This window comes from Protopterus annectens, chromosome 1.part0, assembly GCF_019279795.1.
Source record: "Protopterus annectens isolate FY-2018-M chromosome 1.part0, PAN1.0, whole genome shotgun sequence".
Classification (NCBI taxonomy): domain Eukaryota; kingdom Metazoa; phylum Chordata; order Ceratodontiformes; family Protopteridae; genus Protopterus; species Protopterus annectens.
The window spans coordinates 1624210057-1624237107 of record NC_056725.1 but is presented as its reverse complement, the minus strand read 5'-3'; the positions used below and the strand labels follow the sequence as shown (position 1 = coordinate 1624237107).

At 36.4% G+C, this 27051-nt stretch overlaps 1 protein-coding gene across 1 annotated transcript in view; it reads right to left on the bottom strand.

The window, feature by feature from the left end:
• Window positions 1-27051, bottom strand: part of LOC122799249 (cytochrome P450 2D15-like) — a 405628-nt gene that overhangs the window by 41646 nt on the left and 336931 nt on the right. The window contains exon 9 of the mRNA XM_044068194.1: window positions 8096-8237. Coding sequence (XP_043924129.1) covers window positions 8096-8237 — 142 coding nt within the window. The remainder of the gene's footprint in view (window positions 1-8095; window positions 8238-27051) is intronic.

The following is a 27051-nucleotide window of genomic DNA, read 5'->3' as shown; positions in this document are numbered from 1 at the left end:
CCCCAAGGAGGCTGCCAAGAGAGTATTGCTTGGCCAGATGAGGTGCAAGTCATTGAGTTTGCCTTCTGGTGGATTGAGACCTGTCTTCTCCTCCCTTCTGTGTTGTAGTGCCCCATTGACTAGGCTTATACTGGGGTTGTGGTTGTCCTCTGCCCCTTGGGTGTCTGTATTTCCCCTCTGTGGTCTGTCAGTAGCTGGAAAGGACCAATTTTATGTTGGCCAGTTTCTGCTGAAGCGAGGGGGTTGTACATGTAGGAAATCCTTGACTGTCTGCATAGATTTTGCCTTATCCTCCATTTTCTTTAAAACTTCTTCTGCTTTAATTCCAAAAAGCACATCCTGCTGTAAGGGAGCATCTAGTAATTTTGCTTTAACATGATCAGGCAGAGTTTGCTCCTTTAACCAAGCATGCCTACGTATAACAGACCCAGTGACAGCTGCTCTGCAGGAGGCCTCCAAAGAATCAAACCCACATTGTAAGGTATGCTTGCCCACATGTTCAGTGGCGTGTAACAGATCCTGTACTTCTTTTAATTCAGATTGTTGAGGGAGAGTGGTTATTCTTTGCTTTAACTGAGAGATTAGGAATTGCTGATATTTAAGCATGTGAAATTCACAATTCAGTGCCCTCATAGCTAGTGTGGCTGAGGTGTAAACCTTTTTCCCCCACCTGTCTAGTGGTCTGGAATCCCTCTCAGAAGGTACTGGGTTTTTAGCCATAGAAGCCTTAGCCCCCTTGGACCCTGGGAGATAGTCTCTGGGTCAGCTGCAGGGCTTTTGTAAAGAAATGTGTGGGAATCAGGCACTCTATAGTATCTGTCAGGCTTAGCCAGAGCAGGAGGTAGAGAGTCTGGGTTCAAACTGGATTCTAAATAAACATCATCCACAATGTCCAAAACTGGTGGGATGGCAAGTGGTCTGTGTTGGGGGAGTAAAAGAAACTCTCTGAGCCTTTTCTTCGAGTCAGAGTAGTCCTGACCTTCCCAGTGAAAATGTTCCCTCATAGTGTGTAAAGTCTCCCCAATGGAGTAGTCTTCAGGAGGAGAAGCTGAGGGAATAGAGTCCTTAGCATCAGAATCTTCATAAGGAGAGAAGGAATAATCTTGGTCCTCAGAGGAGTCTGAAGAAATGGACAGTTGTTCAGAGGACGCATTATCTTCCTCTTGTCTAGGCCTTTTGTCAGGAGGGGGCTGGGAACCCCTGCTTAGAGAAATCAAATCTTCAGCCATTTTGAGCATCTGTTTCTTAGGCATAGGGCCTTGAACAGGAGACTGAAGTGCAGTCCTTTTAGATTTAGTAGGAGTCTTCGACTTAGAAAACGTTTTAATGGTGAGAGTCGTCGGTCTGAAAATGCCTTCAGAAACCGATGGCGTTTCTGTAGCACCGACGTCTTTTGAAGCAATGTTGTCGGAAGGGCCTGAACTAAATGGCTGCGTCGGCCTGGTGCCTTCCGCCAAAATTTCTGTAGCGGTCTCGGGTTCCAGATCTGCGGTAGTCAGGGGCTGCGTCGGAGCCTCACTGAGGACTGGAGAACCGGAGACCGGATCAGCCGAGGCCTCGGAGTCTGGCTTAGGCCTGGGCTGTCTGTCCTTATCCCTTCATTTTTTATGCATGCTGGTAGTCGGTTGCTCCGACGGCATGGTGTAGTTAATTTCCTACCGAAGTAGTGTCGTGCGAAATCAAAGCGTCTTTTAATAGTACGCTTATTAAACCTAGCACAAAACTGACAAGAAGTGACGTCATGGTCTGGGCCTAGGCAAGGTATGCAATAAGAATGAAAATCCTTATGAGGTATTTGCTTCCCACAAGAAATACAATTGTTAACTTTTTCTGACATCGGTCTGAGGCAAGAAAAGTTTCCCCAATGGGGTACTTAGCTTTATAAAAGACTTCGGTCTGAAATTCGAATTCGAAAATCTCAGGAGTCGGCCGACCAGCACTTGCGAACTGCTTCTGCTTCGGGAAGCGCGCAGCAAGAAAGAATGAAGAAAATGGCGTTGGTTGCACTATATATACCCCTGGCGCACTGACGTCAGGGAGGAGGCGACAGCAACCGATGCCGGACCAAGGCTTTGGAATTCCGGCCAACTGTGGGACCGCCTGACGATAGGATAACCCAAGTGTGATGACTGCAGCAGGGTAACACGATGAACATCTTAAACTTTCTTCAGCCTGAATCCCTTTAATACAGGCTTAATGCAAACACTGTTATTTAGCCCTGGTTGTTTATGTGCTTGTAGCCTCAGAATCCAGTGAAGTTCTTTTTGTTCAAGAAAATTATTAGTATCACCCCCCCCAACACTAACATGCACTGGTTGTAGGACTCTAAAAAGAAACCGATGTTCTGGGAATATCATCACATGCTTGGCCAGAGCATTCTTATCATTCTTTTTATGTATTTCATAAAGATGTTTGCTAATACGTTCCTTCAACCTCTGAGTGGTCTTACCCACATAGTAACAGGTGCATGTGTCACAAGTAGCCAAGTATACCAAATTACTGGTATCACAGTCAGCATAAAACCTTGGTTCAAATCTGAACGAGGTATTTGGGCAGGTGAATGTTTGCTGAGTACATAAAACATTACAAAACTTACATTTCCTGCACTCATAGGTACCTAATCTCCTACTTTCCATGCAATATTTGTTTCTCACATCTTTACACAAAAGTTGTTTTAAATTGGCACTATTACGAAATGTAAAGAGTGGAGTCTCACCTACAATCCTGACTGTAAAAATCATCAGTAACCAAAAGGGGCCAATATTTAGAAATAATATTTTCTACCACCTTATTATTACTGGTATAATTTGTGGTAAAAGAAAAAGATTTCTTATTTCATGTCTGTACATTATTACTGGGTGGGGACACTGTTGTGACTTCAGAGTCTACATTATTATCATAACAATATTTGGAACAATATGGCGGGGGTACATGCTATCATAACTCAGAAACCCATTCCACCAACAAGGTTTTCTAAATAGTGTGGTACTGACATTTCCAGCCTGAGTTTTATTTATAGAAACATCCAAAAAATCGACCCATTCATGGGAGCTAGTAACAGTAAACTTCAAAAAATCAGTAGTCAACTCTAACTGACTGACAAATTGAAGCAAGGAATTATGGTCCCCATCCCAAAAGATAAACACGTCATCCACAAATCATTGATACAGCTTTACTTTATCATTATAGGGACTAATATACATATGATTAGACTCCCAAAAATGCATGACAAGATTTGCGTAGGAATTAGCACATGGGGTGCCCATAGCGACACCCCATTTTTGCAAAAAGATTTGCTCACCAAATAAGAACAAATTATTTGGAATAAGCTCTAAGAAAGTGCAGACCATATCAATTTCAACACCAGAAAAATTCTTTGATGTAATAAAATATCCCTTATAGCATCTATATCATAGTCGTTTGGCATACAGGTAAATAAGTTCTTCACATCCATGGTAACCATCAGGAGAGAAGACACATCATTATTAGTGGTATACTCATTAATATCATTCAGAAAATGCTTGGTATCTTTCAATATAGTATCAATCATAGGAATCACTTTCTTTAATTTACCTTCAACATATATAGAAAGTGATTCAGTGACCCAACCACCCCCGATACAATAGGTCTCATAGGGGGTGATACCAGAGATTTATGTATCTTGTGGAGTCCCTTAATCACTGGAATAACAGGGTTGGTCACCTTCAAAAAATCATATAGAGTTTCAGTGATAAGTCTGCTCATTAATAACTCATCTAGATATTCATAGACCTTATTTGTGACTATCCTGATGTAGGATCTAGCTACTTTAACATTTTTATCACAATCATTCAATAACATATTCTTAGCTCTAGTGTAATCAACGGTGCTCATAAGAACAACAGCCCCACCTTTGTCGGCAGGTCTAATGACTAACAACTTATTATTCATTAGACCTTGTAAAGCTTCTTTCTGTATGTGTGTCAAATTATGGAATGCACCTGAATTTGAATTTTTTAAATCTTTATACAGAGCTTCTTCACACATCTTTACAAACAAGTCTATATTAAATCACAGAATGCTTAGGTTAGCAATCGATGATTAATCGACCTCATGTAAGTGAAAGCTTACAAAACCGAACTGTCAGAACAGCGATTTTTTTCCATTGGAAAAAAATCGCTGTTTCAACAAAAAAAAAAGAAAACACTTTAATACATGATATTATATTACATGTGTGCCCCCCACTCCCCCCCTACTTAAATATACCAACTCCGAGACCGCACTACAGTGCCAAAAATGGCAAACTATTGAAGCGGCCAAACTAATTCTTTCCCAGGGAAAGAATTCGCTTACATGCCACTTCGATATTTTGCCATTTTGGCGTTTACAGCTCGACCAAGTCACATTCGCTAACCTGTGTCTTCGGTCAGCTGATAGGAACCCTTTACAAACAGCTCAATACGAGCAGGTAGTGGTGGAGAAAAAGTACTTGGCCTGCGATACATAGGAGTATCAACATTACTATCAGAAACATTAGAGTTATTGAACATTAACTTGCAAGCTAAGTTCTGAGCAAAAAGTCTTACATCAGTCAAAATGTCAGTTAATTTCACTGCCATTGCTGGAACAAAGGACAAGCCTCTGTTCAATACGGACATCTCACTAGGAGATAAGTCATGAGTAGATAAATTAACAAATCTACTTATCTGCGTGTCCTCCGACTGTTCATCTGGCCGCATTCTCCTGAGAGTTGATGTGCCTTCTCTCTTGATGGTTACCATGGATGTGAAGAACTTATTTACCGAACGACTGCAGTATAGATGATATAAGGGATATTTTATTACATCAAAGAATTTTCTCTGGTGGTAAAATTTATATAGTTTGCACTTTCTTAGAGCTTATTCTAAATAACAATTTGTTCTTATTTGGTGAACAAATCTTTTTGCAGAAATGGGGTGCTGCTATGGGCACCTCATGTGCTAATTCCTATGCAAATCTTGTCATGCATTTTTGGGAGTCTAATCATATGTATATTAGTCCCTATAATGATAAAATAAAGCTGTATCGACGATTTGTGGATGACGTGTTTATGTTTTGGGATGGGGACCATGACTCCTTGCTTCAATTTGTCAAACAGTTAGAGTTGACTACTGATTTTTTGAAGTTTACTGTTACTAGCTCCCATGAATGGGTTGATTTTTTGGATGTTTCTATATACAAGACTCAGGCTGGAAATGTCAGTACCACACTATTTAGAAAACCTTGTTGGCGGAATGGGCTTCTGAGTTATGATAGCATGCACCCTCGCCATATTTTTCCAAATATTGTTAAAAGCCAATATTTACGGATTCAAAGAGTATGTAAAGGGAGCATGACTCTTGATTTGGAGATGCAAAAATTAAAAGCATGTTTTTAGCTCGAGGTTATAAGAAGGATATGATACAGAAAGTTGAAGGTAATATATCAACGTATGATAATAATGTAGACTCTGAAGTCACAACAGTGTCCCCACCCAGTAATAATGTACAGAAAGAAAATAAGAAATCTTTTTCTTTTACCACAAATTATACTAGTAATAATAAGGTGGTAGAAAATATCATTTCTAAGTATTGGCCACTCTTGGCTACTGATGATTCTACAGTCAGGATTGTAGGTGAGACTCCACACTTTACATTTTGTAATAGTGCCAACTTAAAACAACTTTTGTGCAAAGATGTGAAAAATAATTATTGTATGGAAAGTAGATTAGGTACCTATGCATGTAGGAAATGTAAGTTTTGTAATGTTTTGTGTACTCAACAAATATTCATCTGCCCAAATATCTCATTCAGATTTGAACCAAGGTTTTATGCTGACTTTGATACCAGTAACTTGGTGTACTTGGCTACCTGTGACACTTGTACCTGCTACTATGTGGGTAAAACTACTCAGAGGTTGAAGAAACGCATTAGTAAATATCTCTATGAAATACATAAAAAGAATGATAAGAATGCTCTGGCCAAGCATGTGATGATATTCCCAGAACATCGGTTTCTTTTTAGAGTCCTACAACCAGTGCATGTTAGTGTTAGGGGGGGTGATACTAATAATTTTCTTGAACAAAAAGAACTTCACTGGATTCTGAGGCTTCAAGCACATAAACATCCAGGGCTAAATAACAGTGTTTGCATTAAGCCTGTATTAAAGGGATGCAGGCTGAAGAAAGTTTAAGTTTTTGCACTCTGTATTTTTAAATTCTAATTGATTTTTACTGCTGTAGGTTGCTGATTGGTTGTTACAGTATATTTAAACTAATGTTTTTTACTTGTTTTTAGAAGATCTGATGAAGCGTACTTGATACGGGAAAGCGCTTGTCTTGTTTTATGGTTTAATTAAATGTTTTTTATCGCCGTGGCTGTCCTACTGGTGTTTTATTACATACTTATAAGATTCTGAAGCATGATTTTCCATAAACAAAATAAACACCGAAGCTGGAACTCCTTAATGGCAGTGTTTCAGCCTCAGGCATATTTACTGATCATTTTTTGAAGAGAAGACGTGCATCCAAATATAAGAATGGATGATGTTCTCAAGATCTTTTTAAATATAATCTGTTTTGAAGAAATAATCAGTTTCAAGAATGGCGTAATGATTTCTAGTACAAAACATAGACACAAAGCTGAGCAACTGATAGTTACAAAACAATGTGAAGAACTGTGTGAGTCCATGCTATTGCTACTTGTACAGGATGTGCATACTACCAGGTACCACTGTCTAGAAATGTATAAAATCAGCATATAGCTACAGAAAAAAAAATCCAGATCAGATACAGCTTTAGCAATGAGTAAATCCAAAAGAGAATTGCATGCATAATATTGTGTAATGTTTCCTTAATATACCTAACTTTGTTATTTCTAACTATGAACCTTGCAATTGTATTACTGTCTGTTTATCTCATTTGCTGTAACTGGCATATGTAAATTGTAAATACTATTGTAATCTTCTTTGGAGCTTTTCTCCCTGGGTCTCCGCTGAAAATGGGCTTCTGGCCCAGATGGACACTACCTGGTCAACAAATGAAATAAATAAATAAATAAATAAAGAATTACTGCAAATGTGACCACGATCAAGTAAATGTATATTATTTATTTGTGGTGCAGTGATTCTAGAGTTGGTTATTTAAAGTATCAAAGGTATTCAATAGTGGTACAATGATCATGGCCTCTAGAAAATGCAGTTCATTGCTTTAAGTGTCTTCTGTCAAAGAACAATATTGTTTTTGAACTTGCATTTGGATTTAGGAGTCTGACCAACTATCATTCTGGAAAATAGCCCAGATCCTTTATTATCTGGTAACATGGGCTGTGCAGGTTTTTTTACTGTTCATCAGTCCCACACTTTTTCACCAACCAAAACATGCTATGGGTTACATCATGGCAGTCCAGAGGACCCATCTACCACAAAAATATATTCAACATCAATCTATGATTACATTATAAGGTTGCTATAACAACATGGAAGCTGGAAATAACTGCACACAGCCTCTCTCTCTGGCTGTACCTGCATTTCAAAGTCTGGCAGTTAGCAAAGAGGATTAAAACTGTTAGCTGTTAACAAGCTATTTCCTGTGGTACAGGGTTTGATTCTCTCAACTTTCAATTGCCTACTGTGTGATCTTGACCAAGTCACTTAACCAGACAGTGGTCTGGGATAAACTGGATTTTGAGGTAGCCTCCTTAATGGTCTCCTGGGCCGCATGCCTAGAAACTACCTATGAACCTAATAAAATTACATTGCATTATTTGCTTTGAAAGCACGTTGTGGCTTTATTGCACTGCTTAACTGAATATGCTTACTTATGTGAGTCATAATCATCATTTTTCTGGTAAAATATTTTATTATCCTAAACAATAACTGCATTGCTTGTTACTTTTTTAACAATTAATCTGCATGTATGAATATGTAATCTAAACATATACAACAAATAAAACAACATTTTGTTGGGCTGAAATAAACATAGTTTCATTCAGCAAGAATTGCTTTTTATTTGGAGTATTTCTAAGATCTGGTTCTGAAAGCATCAGGGCTGAGCAGTTAGAGCATTCAGTCACAATATTCTGTTTATTGCTTGCCTTACCTGCTGAAAAGGGTATAAAGGCTTCAGGCTTAACAAACTGTCCGTTGGAATTCAGGAAGTTTTCTGGGTAAAATTCATAAGGCTTCTTCCAAAAGGATTCATCCTTTAGGGCAGAGGAGAGATTTGGTATGATGGTCGTTCCCTAGAAGAAGTAGTTATAAAGTGACCAGTTAGTTATTCTAACAGAAATGAAGACAGCTGGTGAATGCATATTTTACATCTTTTCCCATCTTTATTTAAACAAATATTCAGATTTACGGACCTGACAAATGCTTTGTGTTGGTCTCAGGCCTTTATTGTGAATATGCATTGTTAAGATGAGCAAAGAAACCAAACACTACAGTCATTTTTGCTTTCTCTTGATTATTTTGTCTTAGGAATGGGAACATCGGTTTGTGTAAGTTTAGGACTTAGATCGCCATCCCTGTTATGAAGTTAAAGGCCGATATTCATAGTCACTGTGCAAATGTGTTATGGGTATCTGCACTTTCAGCAAATGAGCATAGCTAGGCCACTACTCATAGAAGCCATTTACTGATCATCTGTTGGCCACGAATAAGGGTAAGCTAATTAACTATAATAAGATGTAAATGAGAAATTATGTAAAATAGTGTATGCTAATGAAGCCTACTTGTGAGTCATAGTCAAATTTTTGTGCCATCTGCACATCTGTTGTAAAAAAAATGCAGCTGCGTCTATTATATCTACTTTGCAATCCATGAACTTGTTTTTATCTTAGTTATTTCCCTTGCTGACCATGTAAAATGCCACAGTCATACACAAAACCATTTCAGTCAAACACCTGCCATACTATGATAAAAGTTTATGTGAGACAACTCCCATAATTACATACACATGCAGTGTTCACCCAAGTAAAGTTGGCTTAAGTAATGTTTGCACAGTAATGAATACATTGACACTACTGTAGAAAGCATTTTATTAACACATCCATCCTTTTTTTTTTTGGCCCTTACCCCATTTTTGTAATCATATAATTCTGTCAGTGACAGTCGGGAATCTCCCAGTAAAGACATATATTCAACCAACAAAACAACCTTTCCACTTCAGTATTTCAATCAATGCATTTTTACCATGTATGCCCAATCACTAAAATGCACCAAAGTAGACAATGTTCTTAGTGATTACTAATAATTTTCACCGCTGCTGTAATGAACACACATTTACAGATGACAGTTTACAATACTGTAGTATGTCCATCACATGAATAAAACAAACATTTTATAAAATGAACTCAATAATCTTACCTCATTTTCAACAGTTTGCAACATTTCTAATATTTTTTCTTACTTTAAAATGTTTGTGGTATCCTAATTTATCTGCCACCTAACTCGAGTAATTCCAAAGTAATATTCTACTGTTAAACTTACATATGTAAGTTCAGAGTCCTTTACACAGTTTGTTAGCAAATGAGGTCCTTTTTCATTTTTGCCTGAATCATAGTGATATGCAAATGTGCATGGCATTTTATGCATACAATTGCCCTCCCTGCTTCACTTCAGATAAAGTATATTTTCAGGTACATACGCTTTTGCCTTAAGTAGGGGTGCTTATCAACACTCCCGCTCAATTATGTAATCAGCAAGAATGACATCTGCTAACTACATTTGTATACCGATGTAGCACCACTCTTCTTGGATTACTGCAACACACAGCTACAATCCAGGACTGTGAATACTACCCAAATACTTAAATACATCTAACATAAAAACAACAACAAAAAATACTTTTAATACAGGTTATTGTGCATTCTTTGGTTATATAGTGCCAGAGGAGAAACAAGTAACACAAGAAAGGTTGTGGTAAGAGGAAATAATAGTAAGTCATTATTTAGTAGGCCTACTCACATTACAGACATGGCATATACTTAATGTTATAGTAAATATTACAATTTCAACATGTTTTGGTAAAACCATTACTTCCTACAACACTGACAACATTTTGAAGAATAGATTTATTTATTTATTTTACATTTGTTTACCGGGATAGTCTGACTGGATACATGCCCATTTTCAGCAGAGGCCCGAGTGCAAAAGCTCCACATAGTTAAACATACAAAAGGTTACACAAGAAGTTAGAAAACAATTAAAATATATAAAAACAAAGTGGTAATATATCTTATGTACTTTGGTTTAGTAATGTTCCCTAGTAGGGAGTCACAGTTCTCATGGACAGACAATTACAAGTAAGATTGTAACTCACAGTTAGTCCCTAGTAGGGACTCAAAGTTCTCATGGACAGATGCAATTACAAGTAAGACTGGATACATAGCATGGTGATGTAGTTAGATGTTATGATAATTACTGATTATGCTATGATAATTACTGATTACACTATTGTTTTATAACTTAATTCGGGTTGGTACATGGGCATAGCCAGTTCAATTTGAGATACTGTTTGAGGTTTTTTTTGAAGAGACTTTTGGAGGATTGTAGGGTTATATAGTTTGGCAAGGCAATTCCAGTTTTTGCCAACAAAGTTCGTGAACTAGATGGTAGATGGGTTATTGTTTGTGCTTTGGATTACTGCAGTGCATGTTTCCAAGACTTTACTTCTTAAAAATGATCAGAATATTTGAGAATTATATAACCTTTTGCATTTTTAAACTATATGCCCTGCTTAATGCTTACACTTTGCCAAGACAGCCACATAGAACAAGGCTGCCTTTCAGTAAGACACAGATTACATGAAGTAAGCAGAATGGTGACAATGCATGATGCCCTAACAATAGTGCTCCAGTTTGGAAGATGTCTAGGTAAAATGAAGCTGCAGCATGGAAAAGTAATACAAAAAAAGCTAGCATTTGTGAATTTTGAGTGTTGGCATGATGTAAATGTGATTAAAGATATGTGAACAAAAATAAGGAAGTGTGAGACAGTGAAGAAGCACAACAATCAGTAGCACTTGACAATAATCTCATATTGTGCTGCACAATAGCTTATATGGGGGTTAAATAGGAGGGCAGGATAGTCATTTGTCAAAATGAAGAAAAAATGACCAGTTTTATACCAAAACATGTCCTGCATCCCACAAGGAGTTGTGATGGAACAGCTGCATGTGTGTTTATGGAAATGGCCTTAAGTATGTGTGTTTTGTAAAATGCGCAGTCTCGATGCTGCAATAGTTATGTAAATAATAAATCTTTTATATTTTTGAACATATATTTGTGAAATTATATTAGTGAAGTTGTTTGCATATTCCTTGTAAATCAGTTTTGTACAGAGATGTAACTCCTCCTTGTGGACTACAAAAGCAAAATTAAAAGTCTGTTGCTTCACTGTTGTATCCTTAGGCTAACATGTAAACATTCCTCATTCTGTAATTATAATAAAGTAAAATAAGGAGGAAAGTCATGTATACTTGGCTATTATTTTTCATTACCTCATTCATTTCACAGACTCGTGAATATATATGGGGTCTATATCAGAACATCGAAGTTTCAGAACTTCGAATGTTCTAATATCGACACCTACTAACCGAAAACCGATAAGAGCGAAAATTGAGAACATCGAATTTTTTACTAGGGAAAAAATTTGCTGATCCAAAACACATACACACAACACAAACACACCAAACAAACAGCAATCCACACACATATACCCAAAATCTTACATCTAAACCTACACTAAACTGTACATACACCACTATCTACCCACTTACCTTAACCCAAACCCTAACCCTAAGGTCTGCCACTATCACACACACACCTCACCCGCGCCCTAACCCTAACTCACCTATCCCACCCTAACCCTCACGTCCACACAATCGCACACTTACCTGAACCCGACCGTAACTTTCCACCGCAGAGCTGAAAATAGTGAAGCGACAGGAACGGACAACTGAATTCTTTCCCTAGGAAATAATTTGGTTATCTAAATTTTCGCTATTTTCAGCTTTCAGTTAGTAGGTGTCGATATTAGAACACTGGAAGTTCTGAAACTTCGATGTTCTAATATAGACCCTATATATATATATATATATATATATATATATATATATATATATGTGTGTGTGTGTGTGTGTGTGTGTGTGTGTGTGTGTGTGTGTGTATGTGTGTGTGAAACCAGCTACCTTCCCTGAGTAAAGTGAATGATTCCAAGCAACATTTAGGAGGTCCTACTCAGGAAGATCTATCTGGACCTGAAGGGTGAACTTCGTCCTCTTTTAGATTTTCAAATTTGACTATCCTTTTTGTAGTACATGATTTTTAGTTTTTTTTTTATATTATATAATATTTTACATATTTTCATAGGATCATAGGATCATAGGAGATTACTATGCTATCAACCCAGTGGTCATTTTAAGCCTAATCATTTCATCCCACTTGTTTTTAGCTATTTTAAGATGCTTTATTGTAATAGATTTGCCACTTTTTAATATTCTTATAGCATTGGTATTTTATCCATACAGTGCTTAGACCCTACACATTAAAATACTTTATACAAATAAAACTTTAAATAAGTTCATGTAGTCCATTGTGCCTTTCTGTAAGCACTATAATTGTTTTTTTTTCAGTATTAGTATATTCTTACTTATCAGATACTTATTATGCAGGATTTTTTTTTACTTTCACATAAAATACCATCTCTATCCAATGGAAATATTCTAATGCATTAGCAGTATAGGAGTCCTTCATTCAAATCTGATCAGCTGATAGTATCCATGAACATAAAGTGAAACAGCAAGGCAGTGCTTCTAGAGTGAAACAAACTGAAGAAAATGATAACACTTCATAGGGCATTTGAAATGTATATTATAGTTAACTTTAACTGATTGTTAAAATTTCTGGATTTTGTAACCTGATTACAGTAAATAGTCATAAAAATGTCAACACAATCAAATTATAGACAACATATATCTGGAGTATTCCTGCAATATTTAGGATTCAAAATGTTTATTCTTTCTGTAAAGAAATCTTAGCTTGTTACTAATCTGATACACAACCTTATCATAATTTGTTCCCTAATGTCTGTATTTAATGTGCTGCTTCTGAATTTGTTATATACAAAAAAACAAACATACTCTTATTAATAACTGTATTTATTAGAACTACAAGCAGCATAAAAATAAGCTTATATTTTCCTTCATAATTTACAGGTCAGAATTTAACCCTGCAAACAACCAAAGTCACCGTGCAACTTATTGTCTGTATCTAATAAAGTATTAATGTACATACAGAATGTTTTTCTTTCCTTTTCAGATGGCAAAATGCTTCTAGAATAAACCAGATAAAACAATCAAAATGTTAAGTTCTTTGTGTAATTGAATTATTTAAGAAGCAAAGAATATACTCAGAAAAAAACATAAGCTGTTGGCCTTAATCAAAAAGATACATGCTTCTACTGTGGACTGGAGAAGGTCACTTCTCTCTTTATTTTTTTACTTCACTGATCATATTTTGTGAGTTAAATAGGAGTTAAATAAGGACACCTGATTACAGAACAGCACTGATCTTATAAAACATGCAAATAATAAATAGCACAGAAACAATATAGATCTTGTTTTTTTATGATGAATACTTAACTCCTGAGATTTATATATGTCATGGAATCTAACAAGGGTCTCAAATGCTGTCACCAAATATTGCATCTTTTTATTTACTGCTATAATTAAAGCATACAGATAGTCAAGAGAAATTAATAAAGAACTGCTGGACATGATATGCATTCAGTAAGGATGCTTACCACACTGCCCAGTGAGGAAAGTCTCATGACACATTGATCATAGTACTGCTAATGCCCCATAAAATCATGACTACCATGTAATTACTGTATATTTCACATATATAAATATATATGTGACATTCCCCTTACCTTAAAATAAAAAAAAAACTTTATACATAAATGCGCTACAAAAATGCTTTTAAACATATACTACACTGTCACTCTACTATGTGCATCATACAATATTTACCAGTACACTATAAGAAAAAAAACCAGCACGTTTTAATTGAGTGATTCAATGTGCGTGCTAGAAATTTGTGCACTCATTATTTCAACATTTTAATCAGACATTCATATTTTGAAGTTTTATTTGCAGACAGAAGAGAAACCTGAAAACTGCTCCTTATAGCAGTTTATAGAGCTGAAGCAACTTTATCAGAATCAGTCCTAGTCAGTAAAGAATTTTAGGTTGAGATTAAATATCATGAAATATCACCCAGAGAATTATTTCACTCTGAGAAGTTGGTGATGATTTCTGTAGCTCCAGTCTTGTAGATAGAAGATCATCAGTTACACTGACCATGGCTTCTATACCTTTGATTGTGTCAACCACAGCTCTCTTGAACACTTCTGGAGCTAATAACATTCTAGAGGGCAATCTTAAAAATTTGTAAATACCCAGAGAATTACTGAATGGGGATTGGTCAGAGACAGCAAGCAACTGAACTTCTCATTTACTTCATGCACAATCAGTTGTTTACTATTTCTTATATAAAGCAGTATATCAGTGTTTTGAATCAAATATGATCCATGATATTTTGCTGTATTAATCTTAATTTCAGGTGCATTACTTTTATGTGAAAGAAAAAAAATCATCATTCAATTTTACCCTTGCCTTTTTTTTACTACATGTAGATTTTTAGTGATCTGTCATGGAAAATCTTCTGTTTTGCTGTTTTTCCTGCAATGGTTAATGATACTTTTCTTGCTGTAAGATAATAGTGATAAATATAAGGCAGATATTTTAGAATTAATACATTTGCACATCAGCAATTCTGCTAGTCAGAGTCCCAGAGATTGCAATAGTGTATTCCTGTACTCCAAAGCTGACAAATGGCAATTCAAACTGTTGGACATGTAATTTTTTTAGAGCTTTTTAATTTTTGGATCCTTTATTCCACTTGCTCATTGCTACATGGATACATAGAACTCAAGGTGGTGTGGTTAGATTCTCATGAATTCTTGACTCACAAATTGGGTAATCATTTGATATTCTGAGACTCATTAGTGTGAGTCCCAGAAAAGTGAGACTGAGCCAGAAAAATGGAGAGTTTTGGTACTAATTCCAAGACAGCTGTCTCTTGGATTATCCCCTTTTGTCTAAGGCATGGTAATCTTAAAGTCTGACCCAACAGTGATTCTTTTGCTATAGTTATAGTCATAACATGTTTGACAACTAGATAATGTGACCAAGTTCTTTTTCTGTCTGAGTATTATAAGTCTGAGCATCAGTCAATACTCTTGAACCATAAGCAGTTGATCTACCTGCTAGCGGAATACTGTATGGAGTCTTTATTAGCTAGCATCTCTGCGAAGAGTAAATGGTTGTGACACATCACAGAGTTTCAGTGTAGGTACTCTGTTACCAACCTTATGAGCATTTCAAATCTTCTGTTTTGTTCCATTGACTAAAACTAAGCAAAATTATGTTCTGTTACCTTCCTAGATGACACTGTTATAGCTGACAAGTTAGAATGAACTTGGAAAAATATTGCAGAATATCAAAAAAATACAAGAGATGACTTAGTACAAGGCTTTTGTACATTTGCAATTACTTTTACTTTGGTACAAACAAATTTGAGACATTCAGCTATCAACACATAGCCCATGTACTTAAAATCTGACAAGTATGACACATTTTTGTTCCTCTTCAAGCCTCTTTACATATTCAGTCTATCAGCTTAATGAGATACAAGCCATGCTCCTCATTAGCAACTACCAAGACTAGAAGATCATCAGTTACATTGACCATGGGTTCCATCCCTTTGATTGTGTCAACCACAGCTCTCTTGAACACTTCTGGAGTTAATAACATTCTAGAGGGCAACCTTAGAAATTTGTAAAAACCCAGATAATTATTGAATGGGGATTGCGTAGAGCTAGCATCTTGTAATCTAACTTGTCAAAAATCCTTGGTTATTATGAAGCACACAGAATAACTAGTGTTTAGGCATAGCAGCAAAAACTTTTTAGTAATCATCAAGCACAGAGAAGAACTTGACATTAGGCACAGTAGCAACAGCCTCTTCAATTATTTGAAGTGGATAGTGTTATCTTTGATCCAAATCTTCAAATCTTGAGGCTGTATACATATTTTCAGTTTCTTCTGCTTCTCAACTGTTACCATGTAATGTACCCATTATCTCAGCACATTTACTTAACAATGACTCCCTTAACTTATGTGTGCTTTTATCCCTGCCCAGTTCTAGCTCTGGGCATAGCAAGATCTCCTTTTGGTCTATATATTACTGGTATTGTCTCAGATGAAATCTTAATGTGATACTGCCCTTTCAGACTACCAAGACAGTAAACAAGTCAGAATATCGTCTTAAGACACTCTCAATAATTTGAGATACACATTTAGCACTTTAAGAATAATGTAAGTCACAAAGGAGGCAGAGTACAGCAGAAGTAAGAACAAAACTCCAAATTTAATCCCAAGAATGTACACTTAGAACATACGGATGAGCACTTTCACCATTACAGCTTCTTCAGATCCTTGTATAAAAGTCACAGTAGACCTCCCCTTATATAAGTAGCTCAATTAATCAATTAAAACAATTAAAAGCAATGCTGGAGAATTTAAAGAACTCTCCCATATTTAAACATGTTAATATAAAGTAAGGCAAAAATATATAAAACATACATAATAACCTGAAAACGTGTAAATAAACATTCTGATAAGTTAATATTGATAAAATACATAATCGAGAACATATACAAATAAATAATAGTTCATTTTATTTCTGGGTCCTAGAGATAATTGTTGTAAATAAGAGGGGTGGTAATACTATGAATCTTACTGAATCTAAAGAGACTGACTGGATCATTCGTTTGAAAGCTGATAGGGGGCATGGGTTAAATGATAGAGCTTCTATAAAACCTAAGTTGAGACAATGCAGGCATATAAAATGAACTATTATTTATTTGTATATGTTCTCGATTATGTATTTTATCAATATTAATGTATCAGAATGTTTATTTACATGTTTTCAGGTTATTATGTATGTTTTATATATTTTTGCCTTACTTTATATTAGCATGTTTAAATATGGGAGAGTTCTTTAAATTCTCCAGCATTGCTTTTAATTGTTTTAACTGATTAATTGAGCTACTTATATAAGGGGAGGTCTACTGTGACTTTTATACAAGGATCTGAAGAAGCTGTAATGGTGAAAGTGCTCATCCGTATGTTATAAGTGCACATTCTTGGGATTAAATTTGGAGTTTTGTTCTTACTTCTGCTGTACTCCGCCTCCTTTGTGACTTACATTATATCTACCTTACGGAACTACAGCGTTTACTTGCTGAGCAGTGGATTTATTTTATTTTTCATTCACTTTAAGAATAATATTGCTTAACTTTCGGTGAAGTACTCATAACAGCATCTTTTATTGCATCTGCCAGCCATATCAGTACCCTCATTGGCAAACAGAGTAACCAGTGTCCCTTCACAAACATGCAAACTATCACAGTGTACTTCATAAATGCAGAAGATGTGGCTGTTTCACATATTTCAATTTACTGATTCTTCAGCATTATCAGATTTATTGCTTTGAACACTAGCTTTACTTTGGCTGCTATCTTTGCTAGCTAGTGGTGCATTCTGTAAATGCCCAGTATGAATTCTGCTATTTATACCAAGTTTTTCACAAATGTTATAACTCCGTATGCTTGGTTCCTTTCAATTTTTTTTCCAGAGGCTCTACTTGGAACATTTGTTTCCATTTATTATCATTGTACGTGCAGTCAAGCTAAGTCTGTTGCATAGGCTACAGTTTGTGTCAGAAATATGTCAAAAACAGTGCTCAGATACCTGAATACATTATTAGATGTAATCAATGCCTTAAACATAAATGCATGTAGTATACTGCATTCTGTAATCTGTATCAATATTAAGCTTAAATGCAACACTCATGCCTTTATGCATAAACTTTTAGAAGCAGAACCCTTCTTGCTATTACTTGTAGTATGTACTATAGTCACAGTGAGCAATTCAACAGTGCCTAGAAATATTTCTTCATAGTTCTGTTCCTTTGCTTCTAATTCATGCAAATTTTGTTGCAACACTTTCAACTTTCACATCTTTGCAAAATGCAAACCTACAGACTCAATTAATAACTTTGCAATGTGATTTTTCATGACTATACTCACACTGCTTACACTGTGTGTGGTATCTTCCTGTTTGTTTATTTACCAGGCACCATCTTGGATGCAATGTTAATGCTTCTGATTATATTATTATTTATTTAATTGATTCTGGAATAAGTTTTGCTATAATTTTCATAAACAGCCTTTATTTTACACACTTTCAGTTCCTCAGTCAAGCTTTTAAGCTGTATAATGGAGGGCTTTCTCTACACATCTCTAATGGTTTATCAAGTATCAAGTCAACTTCCCTTAATAATTTGCCTCTGACAGCCAGCTCCTTGGCATACAGATATGAAGCTCTAACTATATTGAAGGTGACCCAAGTTTTATTAGTAGCTTGGATTCTTGTAGGAGCTGGCAGAGATGGATGGGTTTCATTTCTGATCATTGTGCATGTAGTCAAGTCAAGTCTGTTGCATAGGCTACATTTTGTGTCGGGAAAAAATAGTGCTCAGATACCTGAATACATTAGTAGAAGCAGTCAATACCTAAAACATAGATGCATATAGTATACTACATTCTCCCAGCTCATCCTTTGGAGGGGGGAGTTCAAGGTAACTCTGACATACCACAAGGATGACACTTAGTGCAGTGGTTCAAGTCTAGTGATCTTGTGCTGGTGTGTGTAAGCTGCACAGTAATCCAAGGGGAATTCAGTGTGTCTGGAAGCATGTTTCGCCTCAAAGAGCAGCTGAAGTAGAGCTCTAAAGTGTCACATCTTGGGAGGGGCTGCTCAGTGAGGGAAAGGGTAGGCCGCTCCATAGGGCAAGCAAGCTGGCCTACTCCCTACCACCTGAGTCTCACTGTAGAGGGACTGAGCTAATGGGGGATTTCTGGGCAGGAATGATTAGGCGATAGGGCTATTGCCTTACCCTGAGTTTTTTAGCTTCCACTGCTGTGGAATAAATGGAACAATTATGTGTAGCCAGATGAGCCACTAGGCTCAGCCCTGCAGGATGGAATACATGAAAAAAGCAAATTTACCTCTGATCTGACTATTTTAATTCGGCACATATTTCTGTTTCTTATCATTGTTTTCTATCCCTTGTCACTGGCTCATGCATATCACTTTAACCTATGACCTGATCATTTTTAATTCTGCACATAATTGTATGTCTTATTAGTGGTTCATGCAGGTCACCAAACTGACAATCTTATGCTTGTGGTTCAGTTCAATCACATACGCATCTATTGACTCCTGAAGCCCTCAATTTCTAATGAAAAGTAAATATGTTACAAGTCTCAGTGAAGGCTCAGTGATACTGATGGCTGCAGCTTCAGCATTTTACATCAAAACTGAAGGAATGCAGTTGAAGAATTTGTGGTTCAGTGGAAATATTGGGAAAGTTTATTTATATCTGAAAGACCAAGCTTAGTGAAAAAATTGTCAGAACTGTAGTTTTTTATTGTTTATGAGAAAACAAAAACAAGTATGGAAATGAGAATTGTATCACTGAGAAATGAGAGACAAGCTTAGGCTGTTACTGCACGTGCATGTGACATGAGAGATGAATACAAAACTGGAATCCACAAAATGCAAACAACTTCAACAGACTAAAAGTTGCAGCAAAATAAAAATGCAGCAGCTGTTGCTAAAATAAGTCAAATTCTGACACCGCGCTGAAAAGCACAGACACAAGATGAATGAGTGAATATGAATTAGACATGATGAGTGAAGATAAATTAGACATGATATGCATGCTACATGAACATTGAATTGCCCAAGGAAGGGCATATTACATATTGATCTCAGTACTAATAACTCCTATTAAAGTCACATCTATTGTGTAATTGCTATATACTTCACATTTAGTAATATGCAATGTGTGTGTGCGTGTGTGTGTGTGTGTGTGTGTGTGTGTGTGTGTGTGTGTGTGTGTGTGTGTGTGTGTGTGTGTGTGTGTGTTATTTGTTTCTGTTAAAAAGGTATATAGACAAACACATACGTGTTAATCTTTGGCATTTAAGACAGTAATTGACTGTGATTTTCCACTGGAAGTCTACTGGGCACTTCATTATCATTTGTAATGTACAAACATGGAAACATATGCTTTGATATCAGATAAGGACTACATGCCCCCTTATTGTCCCTTTTTTTACTGAATAAAATTCAAGTCCCATATATCTAAGAGTGCTGTTATGGATAACCTTATGCCTGTATCATTCATTCTTGTATCTAATTGCTATTTTTGGTTTACTGCCTCTTCAGAAAGTGTTCTAGCTGCCAGACATCATTGCTTTAAGATAATGTTTCCTCGTACCACCCTAGAATGACCCTTCTTGAATCCTCATATCATGTTGTCTTGTCCTCATCTATTGCTTTTTAAATGTTGCACCTGTCTGGAATGCACAGACTCCCTTGAAGAACACAACGTTCCCACTTCCTCACCACTGTCTCTTTTTGTCTCCTTTGGCCTGAATGCTGATTCAGACCATCCAGCATTTGTGTTACCATTTTCTGAGTTGTCTCTGACCTGTCTGTGCTGCTATTCTTATTTGGTATCCAAAACTGTGCATGGGGTTGGGGTCTGTCTGTAAAGTAGGAAAATAATCTTTGTGATTTCCAGTGGTCATGCTTTTTTTCTTATACATCTCAGTATTCCATTTTTCTTTGTTGTTGCTTTCTCAAAATGCCTTTTAGCATTTAGATACTCTGATATACCCACCCAAGGTCCATTTCCTGTTTTGTTTCTTTTTCCCAGGTGTGTACCTCTTTCCAGGGTGTTGGTTTGCTCTGAGGTATTATTTTGCAATTTTTTATTGCTCTTGTATTTCATTTTGCTGACATAGTGGTCTGGGTACAGAAGTCACTTACTCATGAGAACTCTGCCTATGAGAGTACTGATTTTAAGGTCCTTTTGTTCATGTTGTATACCTTAGCAGCACTAAAAGTGCATAAAGTCGTGAAAAAGTTTTACATTTAGCTGATAATGTTGTGTATATAAGATCTCCTGGTACTACCACTTTGTCTTTAGGATGTCATAGTCAAGGTGCTCCTAGCTAGACCGTTAGCCCAGATTGCAACTGTATTGCCATTAAAGTCCACGTCTGAAAATGTTGTGCTCTGTCGGTAGCTTGGTAGGTATTAGTAGTGCTAATGCTTTAAATCTAATAGGAACTTCTCTGTTTATGGATGGACCAGCACTGTGCTGTATCTTTAGACTGACATATTCAGTGGTTTTCTGGACTATTATCCCAGCTTAGCATAGTATTGCCTTTAAAGTCTATGTGTTTGTGCATATTTTGGACTTCAGTCACTATTCTGACTGCTTTTACTGATAGTGCTTTATCTCAAGTTGGGAAAGTGCTTTGTACTAGCATTGTGTTATCGTTTTTTAGGCTGTGACACTAAAACAGTCAAGGCACTTGTAGACTGTTAGCTCAGCTTATGTAAAAAAAAAAAATAAAACACCCAGAAACTGAAAAACAATATGCATTTTGCCATTTCTTGATCTTTTGTGTAGTACTAACCGAAGTGTTCAGTATTAACATGTTATGACCGAAAAGGGCCCAATGGGGATTGTCATACTTTTTAAAAATTTTTCGACTGTCTTGCACTCACAAAGAAGTTCTGTGTCTCAGTAATATCATAGCTTATCTGAGATAGGTGGTTGGTTTCTACTCTCAATTTTAATGACTGGTATGAGTCACTGGGATCTTCCTTCAGTAAATTATTCTGATTTATGTTAACTGTAAGATGGTAAATAGCCTGCCAGTGTGCATTTACCAGGCAAAACAACTAAATTAAAGGGTTTTGTTAAGCATTCAATCTTGTAGCAAGTTTGCATACCACCCCTACACATTCCTAATTAATAGGTTCATAGGTTGGTACTAGACTATCAGCCCTAGGGCCTATACAAGCCTAGCCATAACAATTCCCTGGCTATTTCTTCCCACAATATTTACTTCCCTGGACCCCTGTCTAGCAGGGCGACTGACGTGATCCCCGGGGTGAATTTCCTTTCGCCCATCCAATCGTCAAGGTTCCTTTTGAAGAGGGCCAAAGACGCACTCTGCTTGACATGTATGGGCAATCTATTCCACAGTCTGGGGAGTCTCTGGGTCAGGAACCTATCCCTCCAGCATGTTTTGTTTATTGTGATGACAAGGTTTAGATTCCTGGAGCATGTGGCTCTGAGGGATTGGGATTTCCTTAAGTGTAGCATGTCCAACAGCTCTGGGTTTGACATGGCCTTGTATGTTAAGCAGAGATCGCCTCTGAGTAGACGATATGCGACAGAGTATAGCTGGAGTTTTTTAAGGTGGCCAGTGTAGGGCATCTGCTTTAGGCCTGTGATTCTTTTAGTGAGGTATTTCTGCGGCCTTTCCAGTTTCAATTAAATATTGCAGCTTTGCTCAGTTATCTGTGACTAGCACCTGACATTTGATAGGCCTGGTTAGACAGATCTAAGTAGCTTTTAATATCAAATACAGTCCTTAATTTTTAAAAATTGCATGGATAAAGGCAACATTTCACTAGGCAAAAATCAGAGTAATAACCAGCGTATTTATGTAGGTAACAGTATCACTGATTCTGTTCTATACATAAAAACTTCTAACAATTACGTTTTTGGAAAAGCATTTCACTTTAGCTGTATACATTATCTATATTACTTCAGTGACCTAAGCAAGACACTGTCTCAGGATAGGAAGCTGTGGGTGTTTACTGATAGTGGAAACAAATCTTTGCATGATGACTGATAATGAAAAACAACAGAAATAATGCTGTCTCCCCTATGTCAAGCAGGCTGAGACAAATTCCTTTTCAGAAACAATGCAAGATCTAAATAACGTAAAAAATGGTGGCCCCTTCCTAAGCTGTGGCAGTAAAGAAATGTGAATGAAGAAAATAAAAGGTAATAAACAGTATCTAGCAAAAAATTATACCTAGGTGATATTATGCGGAAAATGTTTTTAAAAATAAGGTTAACTCTTTTGAAGGGACTGTGTATAATTAGGGCTATGTCAGTATGCTGATTATGTTAAGTACTGTTCTTCCTTTAAATCTAATTTGAGAAGTACTTTGCATATAAAAGACCTCTGCATACACACATTGTGCTGAACCATACCTCTCAGCGGGATCTGATTTTGCAGAATGTCCTTGATTTTGCCTCATATTTGTACCATATTTCTCATAATTTTGTTTTTTATTTTGTTGGTAAATCATTGAAGATTGTAGTCAGTTGATAGTGCCATAGAAATTGATGCAAGATGTGTTGTTTTATTAACCTTTAACGTAATTAGAATAATATTTAAAAACAGACCCTGATTTTATACTTTTCTAGACTCACTGCTTTTAGCTTTGTCCAGAATTCTTGAACAAAGAAGATGAGATATGTGCTGAACGTCAGACTGAAAAACAATGTCAAGACATCCTAAAACTACAAATTCACTGACATTAATGCCTTTTAGGTCAGTGTGTGTGTGTGTGTGTGTGTGTGTGTGTGTGTGTGTGTGTGTGTGTGTGTGTGTGTACATATATATATACTTTAAGTATTGCTAAAGCTTAAAATCTAACTGGTAAGATGCGCTCTCGTCAAGATTCACAGGTACTAGAAATGCATTCTATTTATGGACTCAAGACTTTGTTTTTGATAGAGTCTAATACAGTGCTCCCTTTAAGGTCAGTGCTCTTATGTTGGGTCTTGTCACTGCTTTGAGTCAGTTTTGCATTGTTATCGATTCAAATCAAGCTGAACAGATGTTTTGGGTATAAAAAACATTTAGGTACTAGTAGTTTGCAATATCTGTAGTCTGTGATATTGTTTTACTCATCAGTGTGTTTCTAGACTGTTAGTCCAGCTTTACAGAATACTGCACTTAAAATCAATATGTTTGTGTATTGAATATCTGTGCATCGAATTACCTTCTACAGAGCATGCAGTAAGATTTGCAATACAAGTGAAATGAGCTTAGGCATACATCAGCTATCAAACCAACATTAACATTGTGCTACTGCACGTCATTACTATCCCATTACTGCTTCAAAATAGGATTATCTTTGCACAAAGAAAAGATTAAATGGCAAGCATGCTCCTTGGGTTTCTGCCTTTTGAGCTAATGCAATTTATTATCCATAAAAAAAGCCTGGGTTTGGTAGAAATGTACCAAACTGCATTCTGGCTGACCAGTACTGTATGCATTATAGACAATGCAAACATCTATCTAAGAAAGCAAAAACACTCTTTCTAAAACAGCAGCAGACATCTCTAGTGGGCAACCAAAGAGGATCCTGGAAAGGACTAAACAACTTAAGTGGGAAGTCCAAACAAACTCAGCCTGTTCACTGACCATTACACTTTAACTAGTTATAGATGCTAAATGAATAGAGGACGTGTTTGCTGCTCACTGTGTATTCCAAATTAGATCAAGTCCATAATCCCTCATATTGCCTTATCATTCAGCTAAAGTCATATTCAGTTATGAAACTAAGTTTCAGTTGAGTAAGGTCCCATTATCAGACATGTTACCAACTCCATAAAGTTCTTAGGATATTTCCTGATCAACAAAAGATTATGAACACCTTGTCTATTCCAAAGCCCAATTCCTACAGACTATTTGCTCTGACATTGGCTTAGTCCAAAATACTTCAGAAAGCTGTAGATACACAGTTAGAATCTTATACTAAAGCATATGGCATGCTAGCGAGTCACTGAGTACCAGCAGGACAGATTGCACTCATAAACAGTTTATTGAGCTTTCCAAAATATCTGATTCTATGAACTACTCACTTACACTACAGCCCACCACACTGTCTTACAGTTTAGCAGTTAGGTGAACATTTTTCATATTATGGTTTTAACATAATCACTGAGGCTGCAAAACTGATGCATCTGTGTAACCACCAGCAGTGTCAGCTTCAGTTAATTTACTCTACTGTCTCTCAAGGCTTTATACATGGCTCCCTTCATTTTATCTTATATTAATCACGTTATAATTTTTGTTAGCTACAGTAGCATCTCTTAGTATGCTGATGACACTGTCATCTAGGATGCCAAAAAATATAAGTCTTTGACCTAGCTCTGCCTTAATCTGAAACAGCTGAGATTTACAGTCAGTTTGACCTTTGTTGCTTGGCACTCAGAAATATCTCAGCATGCATCCTCACAATTGTAGATAACATCCTTGGGCCTGCTGATACATCACTTGATAATTAGGCCTGGCTTAATCCATAATTCCTATTTTCCAGTCAAAGTTGTGAAGTGACATGCACAGTCCGAGCTTTATTGTATATGCTATATAAGGTAAATAATATCCTTATTAAGCAAGCTAAGACTACAATTCAGAAAGACGTACTGCTTCCAGCCCTCGACTATACACTGTCATTGCCTGTACTGTTTCTTAGAACATAGAAAACCTACAGTCTATACAAAATAAAGCATTGTATTAGGGATATACAGAAGGCAACATCATTATATCACATGCAGGGGATTTGCTTAACTGACCAATACTCAGAGGCTGTCCTCCATCATTACCACCTTGGCTTTTAAAGTATGTAATCTTGTTTACTGTAGGTCATTATATCACCTCATTGTGTTCACACACAATTCAAGAAGCTTGAGATTATCAGAGTACAATGTGACATCCCTTGTGAATCTACAGCACTCTTGTCATCCACTACTAATGCCTTTCCCATTAAAAAAATCAACCATCTGACATGAGTTCCCATTACACTAAAAGTATCTGAATCACAACATTCCACCGCCTTAAGATTCTTCTATATCCATGTGACAAAGGAGGATGCTGCCAGCACAGCTATATGGAATTTTGTAAATAATTATATGTCATTTGTGAATATCAACATGATGTATACAAGATGCTTGTGCTGCAAATGTATTAGAACTGTATGTCATGTGTATATCAAACTGCTTGAAGGTATTTGCGAACTGTTGTTTAAAATGTAGCCACTGTGCATCCTACTGGAAAAGAACAGAAACATACATGCAGTATTGTAACTGTTTAAATGTATATATTTTAACAGTGGAAACTGGGATACAGAAGGTTAAACCCAGTCTAGTAAATTTTAGAAAAATAGCTGAAATTAAACTACTTTATGGCTATGCAATACAAGATGATATATTTTAGTTTCAGTGCAGCAAGGAGACACAATGTCTAAAAAATTAGGTAACTTTCTGTATTGTCCTGGAAGTGTTTTATTGTTTTATGACTTCCAGCATCTGCCAAAGAAGTGAGGAAAAGCCCTTGCCTATGTATTTTTACAGGTAGATGCTAAATGCTACCAGCTGCCATCAATTGTTGTTTTGGGCCTGGGGACTAGAAGTCAGATGACAAGAAATTATGTCATTCTGCAAGCTAGCACAGCAGTAATACTTGATATATTAATTTGAGAGGTCTCTTAGAGAGACAGAGCAATTTGCATTCTGTCTTGGATCTGACAACAACAGGAACCATTCACCATACATCTGCCTTGCTCTGATGAAGTAAGTTATTAGGGAACAGTATAATTCTCTTAGATACAGTCAGGAATATAGTAAAGTTTAGTTTAGATATTTTTCTTTATTTATTTGAGACTGTTCCGCAATGTTGTTTTAAATATTTCCTTTGATTTTGAACTCTGAGGTCACTGTGAATATATATTTAGTATTGTCTTATTCTTTTATTATTTATTATTAGATATATTTAAACCTTTCATTGTGGCTGATCTGTGTAGAGATACTTAACTTCTGAAAGTACTTGCATATACTTGCATATTTATTTGGTGACATTGTGTAGGGCATTCCTAAGAGCCTTGCTCTTGGCCAAACTACCATTTGTATTGTTAGTAACATTACACAGTAAGATTGGACACCCTTTGTTAAGGGCCTTAAAGTAGCTGATAAGGAG